Source organism: Uloborus diversus, chromosome 3 (assembly GCF_026930045.1).
Source record: "Uloborus diversus isolate 005 chromosome 3, Udiv.v.3.1, whole genome shotgun sequence".
Taxonomy (NCBI): Eukaryota; Metazoa; Arthropoda; class Arachnida; order Araneae; family Uloboridae; genus Uloborus; species Uloborus diversus.
In genome coordinates, this window is record NC_072733.1 from 157,394,029 (window position 1) to 157,407,041 (window position 13,013).

The 13,013-nt window shown below is 31.5% G+C and overlaps 1 protein-coding gene across 1 annotated transcript in view; it reads right to left on the reverse strand.

Annotated features, from left to right (window-relative positions):
* Positions 1-257: 257 nt before the first annotated feature.
* LOC129219009 (uncharacterized) overlaps positions 258-13,013 on the reverse strand; it is a 52,150-nt gene continuing 39,394 nt past the window's right edge. Inside the window, exon 5 of the mRNA XM_054853329.1 lies at positions 258-797. Coding sequence (XP_054709304.1) covers positions 638-797 — 160 coding nt within the window. The 3' untranslated portion in view covers positions 258-637. The remainder of the gene's footprint in view (positions 798-13,013) is intronic.

A 13,013-nucleotide genomic window follows, 5' to 3' on the forward strand; every position in this document is an offset into this window, starting at 1 on the left:
AAAACGACTGGAAAAGACTATGTTTGTCCTCTGGTTGAGGGGGGGGGATGTTCATTCACAGGGTTGGTACACTTTTTTTTTCAACCTCCCAAAAAAATCTGATGCAGAATCCTTTAAGTTCTCCGAAATTTTAAAAATTAATTGCATGCATCAATTAAATTATATCTACAGTCACTAATGTTTTTTTTTTAGATGTAGCAGCAAATGCTACACTTTAAACGAAGATATGAATTTTTGAAAATAAAATTGCACTTGTATTCATTTCCTGGTCAGTTTGCCCTATTTTATGCAAAATAGCCTTCACTAGCATTTTTTGTGAAAAAGTAATTACGCATTGATTTCTACAGCAAAAAGGAATTAGAAACGTAGGAAACGTTAGATTGAAATACCAACTCTTAAATTATTATCTCCATCTTAATCAATAGTAGAAGTACAGCAAAGCAAAATATCCCAAATGCACTTTTTTCTTATTTTTTAAATGCTTTTATTTCAAAAGTTGACAGATTAACGAGCTTTTCTTCGAGCCATCGTCCATCACTCTTAATTTCATATCTTCATAACAGACGTGCATTACTGCGCCAACAGACTCGATGCAACTCCGTGGAAGACTAGAAATGGCTTTTAACAGCAAACAGATTCACGGGTCTTGCAAATCATCGAAAGAAAGTGGTCGAATCTTCATTTCGGATGATTTCAGAGAGTAATCACCACGCCAGCGTTCCCATATGATGCCAAGAAAGTATCCATTTTCAGTAGGATCTGTATGATATGGGCCGTTCAAATTAGCTTCAAAACACCTTTAAAAAGGAATTAACATATTATGTAGGATATGATTATATGAAATTGAAAAATATATACATCTCCTTTACAGATTATGCCGAATGTAAACCTAACTACCGAACGGCACGACCTTGAGGGTCACAGATCTAGATGAAATTCTGGATTGAGGTCAGGTTGCACTAGATATGAACTCAAGTAAAGCGGTTTGACTGCATAGGCCCTAGTTCGGCTGCAACGGGAGACCAAAGTTGTCATTTGAGTCCAGAAAATCAATTGTTTTTGCTTTGAAATTAAACCTTTTTTACCCTTTTCTTGCATTTGCATTGCAGTATGAGCCAATTAAATGCATTCACAACATAGAATAAATCCACCCCTCCCCACCCCCTCTCTTTGTACTCACAAGAGACGCTGAATGTCTTGGGAGGATAGATATTGTCCCAAAGTTTCAAATTCCAATAAAAACGCCTCTGCAATTTTGGAGTCCTGCAAATCAGTGTGGTACAGACGGCAAAAACTTAGGGGTCACGAATCTTGATAAACTTCTGGATTTAGGTCAATTCGTACTAGATATTAGTCCAGCTAAAGTAGTTTGCGTATATATGCTGTAGTTCGGTACCAAGGAGGGTCTAAATATTCTATTTGTCTCCGGAACTGCAATAGCATTTTCTTTGGAATTTGAAACTTCCACACAATATTTGCTCGCCTAACATCTGTCGCGTCTCTTGTTAGTACAACGTAGGAGCAGGAACAAATTCCCTCTATACTGTGAATGCATTCAGTTGGGCGATACTGCAAGACCATATCGAGAAAAGAGTTAAACAAAAGATTAATTTCAAAAGAAAAAGCATTGCTTTTCTAGATCCAAACTAGAACCTTTGGACACCCATTATAGCCGAGCTAGGCCCTATGCAGTCAAACCGCTTTATCTGAGCTCATATCTAGTGGAAATTGACCTATTTCCAGAATTTCGACCAGATCCGTGACCCTCAAGGTCGTGCCGCTTGGTAGTAAGTTATAAGATTGCAAAAGGCGTGATATAACCAGAAGCGCCGTTTATTCACCACTACCGCTTCTAATTGCTTCATTTTAAGAATTAAAATTTATTTTTAATTTGTTATAAGGTTAGATCACCAGAGTAGTTGACTGAAAGATTTTACTTTCTTTGATTGTTAACATAGCTTGGAGTGAATTCATTGCATGGAAAAGTTATAATTAGTAAGAGCTTCACAAACTGTTCCCCTATCATAATTTGACAAGAAATAGATTAATAAAACTAATGTGATAAGTTTATATTTTTTTCAACTAAAAAAGAACACTGGGTTAGTAGTTAACACCAAGTAAAAACGTGAACATCTAGTAGTTGACTCTTTAGCTACAGTTGTTGACATTTGCTTATGAAAAAAAAATGGCTTTGTAAATTAAATCGTGGCAACTTGGTATAAATATAGAGCTGTAATAAAAGTTATAGAAAGTCGCAGACATTAATTCTTAACGTCGCAAGTTATAAGTTATGCCAAGTTATGACACTGCAAGAAGTTAATTCCACGAAAATTCCAGTTAGGGTGCTGAGTAAATATTTCACGTACTTATTTTTAAAACTTCATCACCATGGTACAATACAGCAGCATATTTACAGTCCAATTATCCAACGTTTTGGCCATTTTCAAAGACTCCCAGATTTTTGCATTGCTTAAATTGTAGCAGCGGCTTCAGAAACATCAGGTATAAAACCCTGGAAATAACTCTTCTTCGTAAAAAATGACAATATATACTCTGCTATTTTTCTCTCAAATGTTTTTTTTTTTTTAATTTTCATTGTTTATGATTTTTTTTTTCTCTCTCTCTCTCAACTTAAGATTCACCTTTACTGTCGGATGGAAGCTTATTCATATTTGAGTCAAAACTGACTTCGTAACGAATCAACTGCTTCGCATTTTTTTTTTTTTTTTTTTTTTGGAAGTGAAAACTTTTTTAGGCGCGTTGAGCACGTTTGAGGTGGGAAAAAAACCATCCATTTCACGACACCAAAAAGCCGTCACCTTACCAACACCGGAATACAGTGCATGTGCAGCTTCTCTCTGATCCTTTACGTGCGATTTTTTCGTTAAGATTACGAGGCTCAGTGGCACGATCGGCAGCACACCAGTTTCAAGAATCGAACAAGCTGCCCATCGTAAGTTCAATGCTTACCCTCATATAATATTTCTGAAGTGAAAGCTTCTTTAGGTGCTGGGTATTTTTTGAGATGAGAAAATATTATGTTTCTAATATCGGTGACACATTGTATTTGCTGTTGCCACTCTGCAAATGGGCAGCTAATTGTTATAATTGCGGTTTATACATATTTCACCGGATAAGTCTTCAGGCGCAATACGAGAATTTCTGAATGAAAATTTATTTATTTATTCTAATGACGCTTTTGCATTACTTCAAGATAAAATTGGGAAGAGCTTGATGATTTTGGGAAGAATTTGAGGATTTGCCACTGAATTTGAGTGTGGATTTCAACATCAACTTTGCGGATGATAAAAATCTACCATTAGTTGAATTTTTAAATGGAGAATTTAATTTAACGATGTTTGATTATTGTTATCTTATCTTAACGAGGTATAAAAAAGAAGTTGATGCAGTCTTTAAACGATATTTAAACAGATTCGAATCAAAGTTTTTATTTTCTATTTTGGTTACCACATAAACCTAGAGTATCAGTTTCGGAACGTAATAATGATGATGATCATGGCGCAAAAAAAAAAACATGATATTTAATATAAATGCTTTATATAAATTTTAAAAAATAATAAAAATTAGTTTTTTTTTAAAATTTAAATCTGTTTTTTTTTTTGAAATGAATCCAGAATTATCTGGCATGCCTTAAATTAGAATTTTCCGGTGTGCTGGTCAATCTCACGGCATATCGGCTTTTCCGCCAAGTCAGCTAAAGAGGGTTAATGCAGTAAATTGCGTGGAAAGTTCAGTATGTGTATTGTTTGTTATTTTTATGCTTGGAAAACTGAATAACACAAATTAAGAATTTATTTTCTAATATTTCCTATATTTGCATCAATACTTACTTTGTAAACGAACAGTAATAGACCAACCATAATATATATAATTGATGCTCGCATTGCTGATAAACTTTAAAACTAGACTGTAGCTGATATTTTGAATTTACAAATTATAAAACTTTACTTTTTGAAACTACAATTAGTTTTAAATGAAAATTAAACACACACCACACACGTGCGCGCGCGCGTACGAACATACGAAATTTCATTGGTATTATTAAGTTTTCACTTCAGTCGGCAGTCCCATGACTGCCTGCTTTTTTTTTTTTTTTTTTTTTTTTTTTTACGTTGCTGAACTTTTTCGTTTCGATATCTTTTATTTTGAATCTCGTAGCACGTTCTTCTTTTCTCTATTCTAATCTTCCTTCTTTTCCGACTTCTTTCTAAAATTTTCTTAGCACAGCTGTCTTGAGAAGATCTATAGCATTTGTTTCTTCGTAGGTGGTATCTTTTTCGGTTCATCTTTGTGTCTTTCATAAATGAAGTGTTTTTTGAAAGGCCAAGGGCCTGCTAAGGATACTGAAGAAGGTCCAGCTTGACAAAAAGCAGATATGATATTACTACCTGTAGCAAGTTCGTCGAAAAACGTAGGGATGTTCGTTTTAGGTGGCAGATTGTAACCATCAATGGTATGATTCATAGACTAGTCGATACGACCTGGAGTGAGCGCTACAAATAACATGTTCCCATTTTCGTTGCTTTCATTGACCCTCAGGATGGAAATTGGATGATGGATGGATTTATTGGAATGACCAGGTGCATCTAACAAACTACTTTCTGTTCTAGTATTGTATTCTGATACAGTTTAAATAGTGATATTTTTCTTCCAACTCTTATCTCTAGCTTGGTTTCAGGAATACTGTGATAGAGAAACCGAATCCCCATTTTGATAATCTTCCGTTTTCTTCACTTTTTCTGACTGAACTCAGGGAGTGCGGCAGCTTCTAGGTTCTATAGAAGCAGTCTATATTTCTTACAACAAATTTCCTGGATAGTCGCATTTAATCGTCCTTTTAGAAGTTTAGGTAAAGAGAGAGCATTCAAATCGGATAACCTTTCCTGCATATCCTCTGCTTCCAATTCTCTTAAAGTTTTGGAAGTAGTGGGTACTCGCCTAAAAAACGAAACATTCAGTGGTTGCAGAAGATGTGTCGCAATCGGGTACAGTTCTAAAAGTTCCCTTTGTTAGAGGCGTCTAAAAAGTGAAAGAAGGAATAATTCAGTAGTTGACGCGCAGTAACTTCGACAAATGACACCCACTGTCAACTACTAGACACTGTGGTTCTATAATGCTTTAAAAGCTATAATAATCGAAAGTTTCCCTCTGTAAACAACTAAATAACACTTCAATATAGCATTAATATTAAATTGTCCTACTACCCAGTGATTGACACCCCGTGAGAACTATTCAATATTACACCATTTAAAGCTTTAATAGTTGACACAGTGTCAAACAGAGGAAGGTTTTATATTTTTTGTCATTTTAAATAAATCTATACATACTTTGGAGTTCAAAGAAAATAATCAAATGGTTTTTTAATCAACATTATAAAAATGATGTGTACATTTTCAATGCTTATCTTTGAACTTATTCTTAGCAAACTCCTAAGAAAATTACACTGTAAAAAATATCCGTGAAACATCAAACCAAAATCGGGAGAAAATTTGATGGCTCTTCTGTTTCGGGAAAGAATGAACCATAAAGCGACGTCGTTTTCTTCCCGCACGAATGGTGAAAGCTGAAACCTAGAATTAGTCTCGCTCGCGCAAAAGACTAGTGCGAGGTTGAACCAAAATATTGATCGGTTGAGCGCGGGTGAATAGCATATGGTAAAACAATGAAATGGTTTTATTTAATGCGAAGGTTTAGAGCGTGATCGAACTGTACTTAGGCCCAATTTTAATAGTAGAAGCAGTGCGTAGTTTAATATACTATTATTTTGTTTTTAAGTATTTCTAAGAAATCGAAAATAAAATAAAAATCAATGTTATTTAAATCTAAATGAGTAAAAAAAAATTCTGGTTCTATTGCATTCTTTCATGTAATCACCTACGCCGATTTTCGATTTCATTATTAATTTTATTACTATTGAATCCAGTAATAATTATAATGTAAAACAAGATTTTTTTTTTTTTTACTTTTTAGGCATAAAATATTTTTTCAATAATTATTGAATTATTAAAATGAAATATAAAAATTATACAATTCTTACAATTTTAATATTTCATTTAACTAATACAGAACTTCAGAGATTTTTTATTTATTTATTTTTGTTGTTATCACTTTTTTTTTCTTTTGAGGAAAAATATGAGCAGCTTTAAAAGTAAAAGCTAAATTTGTGCTTTTGCCTTTGTGATGAAAAGTAAAACACAACATAAATAATACAACGTTAATGTCCAAATTTGCAGGACACTGCACACGTGTTTCGGGGGTTAAAAGGAACCTCTTTTAAATGGGGAAGAATTAATCTCATGATATAAATATTATACATTGTTTCAAATGTGCTTGAACTTTTATTTCGTTTCTGTGTGATGAAAAATGTATTCCAAGCAATTTACGTTTTTTTTTTTTTTTTTTTTTCGTTCATGCATCGAATTTTTCTTCAACTATTTTTGCACACAAGTAAACATTTCATTTTTTAAATAATGTATGATTGATACAAAAATTAATGTAGGAGGGGGAGGGGGTGAAAAAAGGACATCACCCCCCCCCCTCTAGGAGAGGCAAGGCAAACTTTTTCATTGAATTAAAACTCCGAATTAATTGCATAAACTAATTGATAATCAAAATTAATAAAATTGACAGGTATAAGTGTATTGACAGGTATGACAGCACAGTATTTGTGCAAAAGGAAAAGCAAATTACAATTTTATAAAACTTGAGTAAAAAAAAATAATTCAAAGATTGTTAGGAAGTAATCAAGCTGACTTTGTAATCAATAGGTGTTCTTTTAGAAAGAAAAATAAATAAATATATGCAGGTAGTGTTTTAATATAAAGTATGTTTAAAAAACACAACAGATAGTAAGTTTTTGTTTGAATTTGTTTAGCATTTAAATTGTGTATTGTTACTATACATAAAAAAATTGGATTTTGAGACCTTTAATAAAAATCATGTTTTTTGCAATCACAAACTGTGATAGGACTCGACACGTTGGGTTTCCTGTATCTACTAATGGCTTTTATTGCAACCATTTTTTGAATTCAAGACGTCAAATTTCAAATGAATGCCATGGGTTGGATGTTAGATGTTATGTGTGTATACCGATTTTGCGTAAAAAAGATTGTGTCAACTCAAGGTGGTGGTTTGTAAATTCAGCAGACACCACCTAATGTGATTACATTTGGGCGAAAGTGATTTGATATCAATAATTGGCTGATTATAATAAAAGAGAAAAGTTTAATGTACATATGCACAACCAAACAAGGCTCAGCTGATAAAAACTGTGTTACACAAATATTAAATGTAATCACATGAAGCGGCGTCCAATGTAATTTGATTCTAAGGCACATAACGCCACATTATAAGTATATAAAAATAAAATCAAAAGACAAATCAACTGCTGTCAAGTGAAAACAGTAAGCAATCGTGATTGCTCAACAGAACCCTCCATTTTATAATCTATACATAGCACAGGGATGATTATACCCCCCAAAAGCAGGGGAGCACCTCTCTAAATGCCACAAACTCTCCCCCCTCCAAAAAAGAGAAAAATACCCCTCAAAGCAACCCCTTCCATTATTTTTATGGTTTATCCAGTGGCCACCTCTTACATGAACCCCCTTTGTTCTACATAATTTTGATTCTGTAAAGTGGCTGATTCAATAAAGTGGCATTGAAGATTTGATTCAATAACGCATTTGATTGAATTTACTTCGGATTCAATTAACCACGTCCACTGTATTTTTAAACATCAAAGTTTTTTCTAAGCAACACATTCATTTATTTTGACATAGCGACACATTAATAATAGTCAATTAAAGTAAGGAAAAGTGTTGTTTGCGTGTTACGGATATGTCATATAAGCAGCGGCAGCAGTTGGGGGTACGGGGCATGCCGTCTCCAAAAAATGTTTTTTTGTTGCAAAAAATATTGCAAATACTGTGTAACTGGTTTCACACCATCTTTTCTTTTTTGAGTTCCCCAAAATATTTTTTTCCAACTACAGCATTGCTTTTTAAAATTAACCAAACATACTTGAAAATTATGGAAAAATCAGTAAATGAACACAAAATATAAATTAAATAATATCTTTATTCACAAATGTACATAAAAAGTTTTAAAATATTCAATTTTAAACATGTTTATGTTATTTCTCATAACCAAAAGGAAATACAATAAAAAAATTCTATAAATGTAAAAAATACTTACATGGGTGATTTTACGAGTATATTAACTTTTGCCTATGGTAAGTTGAAACATTCATCTCATGCATTAACATTTTGGGTTTTAACTCTTACATGAAAACCATGCAATGGTCGAAAAAATATCTAAATGTAGTAACTAATATGTGATCCAAGTCGTCTGAATCAATGAAAGTTTAACCTACAAATTCAGCCAAGGTGCATAAACAAACTACTGTACATAGTAAAATTTTGAACTCAAGACAATGAAATATAAAACTGCATAAGAGAAAAATATAAAAATACGAAATACAGCCAACAAAAATACATTATTGCTTTAAATGGCCTTTCATTTATACAGCATGTACACATAAATGATTGTTCAGATTAAGCAAAGAGAGGTTTAATTGGGTTTGGATTAATGAGGGTTTACTGTCCTAAATTGAATGCTTCACAAACTCAGGAAAAGATTAATTTTTTTTTCAAGTAATTAAAATTGAAAAGTTAGACAAAAGACAATGTTAAGAAATGTTGATTCAAATTTCAATAGTATGTTTTAAAAAAATGGCAACAATTGTGAAGAAATATTTTGAATTTTGATTATTCTCAAGAATTTTTGGTGTTGTACGTTAGCAAAACTTTTTTGTACGTTTTAATAGTAACTAGGTGAACACATTTAAGGGGATCAAATTTTGTAAATAAATACATAATATTTTTAGTTTTAAATGAAAAAGTTGCTGATTTAAATTGCGACTTCTGTTTCAAGGAGCAGCAAGGACGGGTCAGAAATTACAATAACTTTATTTTTAACATAATTTTGCTTTGTTTCAAGACTTTTTTAATGTAATATTTTTTATAAATAAGATCATTCCTTAACATTTCAGAACATATTTTGCTTATTTTATTTGTCTGTTGCACAGAAGAAGAAATAAATTGGGCACGATGGCACATTTATTATGTTGCTACACATAATCTCGCTTTCAGGAATGTTTCCTTAATTTTATGCTTTTGGCCTCACAAATACTACATTTTATTACACTGGTATTTTCCCCCATTGACTTTCTTTCATTTATGTAGCATATCTTGAGTCAAGAAACTGAAATAAGTAGTAAACTGAAACTTTGGTTCAGACTACATAAAAAATGTTTTTTTGCAGTTGGTATCCAAATTTCTATTTATTAGAAGTTAAAACAAAAAATATGTAAGTGTATACTGAAAATATTTGAAAATAAAAACTAATTAGAAAATTAGAAAACAGTTTAGTGTATTAATGTAATATGAAAGCAATACTCAGTTAAAAAACAATTATGCAAATGCTTGATAGTATTCAAATTTTACGAAGGATAAAATGAGAATAGCAAACTTCAATTAAATTGCTAAGAGGGACCAAAAAAAAAAGTTTACTCTTAAAAAAAACATTTTTTTAACATCCGTTTTGTTCTACATATTCTAAAAATTAAAAGTATTTTTATAAGACAAAATATTCTGAACTAAGTAAACAATATTTAAACAGGACATTTAAAATTTAATTAACAATAGGAATTACCAGGGATCTCAATAGAACTAATCAACTGCTAAATGTTTATTTTTATCAAAATTTAACTATAGTTCACATTCAAAATTTACATTTTGATTTACATTCAAAACAAAATTATGAATGGCTGACTTAAGATTAAAAAAATGGGGAGGGGGGGAGTTCAAGTGGCTAACACTTTAAGATGTATATTAAGATCTATTTTTCTTTTGTACTAATAGCAGTATCTATGGACACATATACAAAATGTGGAATGATTTTAGGAGTATCGATTTGACACTTTTAATTAGATTTATGCTATTTTACGTAATACTTGTACGTATACATTTCTAACACAGCATCATTATACAGTAAACTTGCTGGAAAATCGATAGAATGCATGTTGTGGACAAGGTACAGAAATGACATTTTACCTGCATTCTTTTTTTTAAAACAAATTTTAAAAACAAAATGAGAGAGATAAATATTTTTATTACTCGTTGTGAGTATTTTAAGTAAAATATACCAGTATGTATTTTTTATTGAATGCTTAAGAAAACTGATCTCCAAGAAAAAAAAACGATTCTATTCATTCCTTAGATTAGTGGGCAGATAGATGATGTTTAATGTCAAAAAAAAAAAAAAGAATTTCAGTCTTTTTACATTATCTGCTTTGAGTGGACCCTTTGTGTAAATATTGGAAGTATGAACAGAATAGAAATGGTGGTACCACACTCATCATTCATGGTTTAATAGACATTTTATCTTCATTAAGAGATGAAAATAGTAACAATGACTTAGTAAATAAAGATGAATTTAAAAAAAAAAGATGAATGTACAATAAATAAACAAATGAATAAAACAATATAAAATAAATAAACATTAAATAAGGGCAATTCCATGGTGTCGGACGTAAAAAATGAAGAAAATTTTCTCAGTTTTAATTCCACTTACCGAATATAAACTGTTCCAAACTGATCAAATTTATTTACAAGATACTTACTACATCCCACAGAATAAAAAATCATGTTAGTTTTTCACAATAGATCCCTAAAGCATAAATTAAAAAAATGTAAAGAGTTGGTGTCGGAAGTAAACACACAAATAGTAAAATTGATGGTTTACTTAAAAATTATTAAAAGTCTGTGAATTGGCTTACATTTTAATTTTAAAAACAGCATAATTATAAAGTATACTTATTATTGAAGCATATTTCAGTTTTCAAATGATATCATAAGGAATAAAATTATTTAAAAAATATTTTTAGCTTGGTGTCGGACGTAAATTGTTCATATTGGACGTAAACTATTGCTCTTAAATGTAAATACATAACAATGATTACAGTTATAAATATACAATATAGGTTACATATACTGAAACAAAATTTATGAAATAAATTCAAAAATAGGGTTGATTGGGGATGTGGGACACTGGGGTAAGTGGTTCACCCCCTAAAACTGAAATATGTATATAGTTTTTATACTTTTTTACATTGATCATGTCATGGTTCATCACAGTGATTAGTTTTGAATATAATTGGGTTACGTGGAATTTTTTTTCTAGGTCAGTTGACTTAATCAAAAAAAAATCTGAACATTTTTTTGGCGAGTTTAAGCAGAATTTTTCAAAGTGTTTCCCGGTTAGCATATATTTTTTATGATCATTAAACATTCTGTACAGTTTAACTTAGAGTGCATACTGCAATTAGAATTTTTGAATAAAATATTGTTTAAAACTGTTTTAGAGGAGGAGCCCCACTTACCCCGTAAAATTTCACTAGAAGAGATCCCAACACTATAGGGTAAGTAGTTCCCCCATAAACAATGAGGATATGAAAATCAAAAGCAACTCTCTGCTGTAACATTTGTATTAGTGAAATACAAGACAACTATGATGACTTAGTAGGAATTGATAGTTCAGCTACAAAAGCTGGTGATTAGTTATTTGTGAAACTTAACTGATAGAAAACCATCAAGATTTATATGGATGGAATGTTGATAATGGTTCTTCCTTAGCCAACTACACATAGACGTAGTCATTTAGTGTTTCCAATTGCAATTTCCAATCATAGTTTTGGCAAATTTGCCAAAATTGAACTTAATCAACTGTATTACATTCATCCAACACCCCTTTTCTCAAAAGGGGTCCTACTTACCCCTAGCAACCCTAAATGTTATACAGTAAATTCACTAAGTTGTTTCTTATGCATGTTTCACTTTAACTTTGAAATCAAAGGCAAAAAAAGGAGAAACACAGTTGAAAACATATGATGTTTAAAGGAATGTAGCAGTGTCGGACGTAAAAAATTTTTTACGTCCGACGCTTAGATTTTAGTAAAAAATATTCACTTGTTACAAAATAAAAATAGGTTATATCAATGAGATTGAAAATCTTACTTTGTACCCAAAAATACATGTATGTAGCTTTAAAATTATTGGCTCAGCATAATTAACTGCACATTTTGGTGTCGAACCTAAAACACTTAATGTACCCCAAAGTAATTCTTTTACAAATCAAAATGAATTATATTTTTGCCACATTTTTGCAACATCACCAGCAACACATTGTATCTTTAAATGGTGATTTATCTCAATTCATAATATTAGTAAGTATTTTTTGGGAAAAACAGAATTTCTTTGAGAGTCACCAAATACTGTTTAAAAATACTTTAACCTCCTGAAACTTATTTATAACTGAAGTGATCAAATTTTAGACAGACATTTCAAAATATACAACTTTTTACCTTTAAAATGACACCTCATTTGTTTAGAAATTTTAATTTCAAAATTTGACCATCTGGTTGACCTTATCAACTGGTTAACCTTGCCCATAAGCACATCTCCTGCACAGAATGATATCTTTTTGAGACAGCAGATCACAAAGTCGGGATCCTGTCGAGGGCCACTTTGAGTAAGGTTCTGTGAAAAACATAAAAGTGTACAACATATTTAGCGCAGCATTTGGACATAAAATGTATCTTAAAATGGAGTAGCTAATTAAATCACTTAACTCAGATAAAGATAATGAAAAAAAAAAGAAATATTAATGCAAAAAAGGGCTAAGTGGGAAAGCAACAGGTATGACTGAGGTGACCATATGTTCCGCTTAAACATAACTCCCATGGTCCCTGGACATGTTCAAATGCATCGTTCTCCGAGGTGACAATACAGAAATCTGAATGCTTCAACTGAAGGTCATTCGTACAGCAATTTAAGCCTTTTCAAGGTGATAATTTAATCATGAATAATAATTGAATTTATTTTAAGGTTCTTCGGCCCTCATACACCTGTGCACGCAGGTTGAAATTTCGC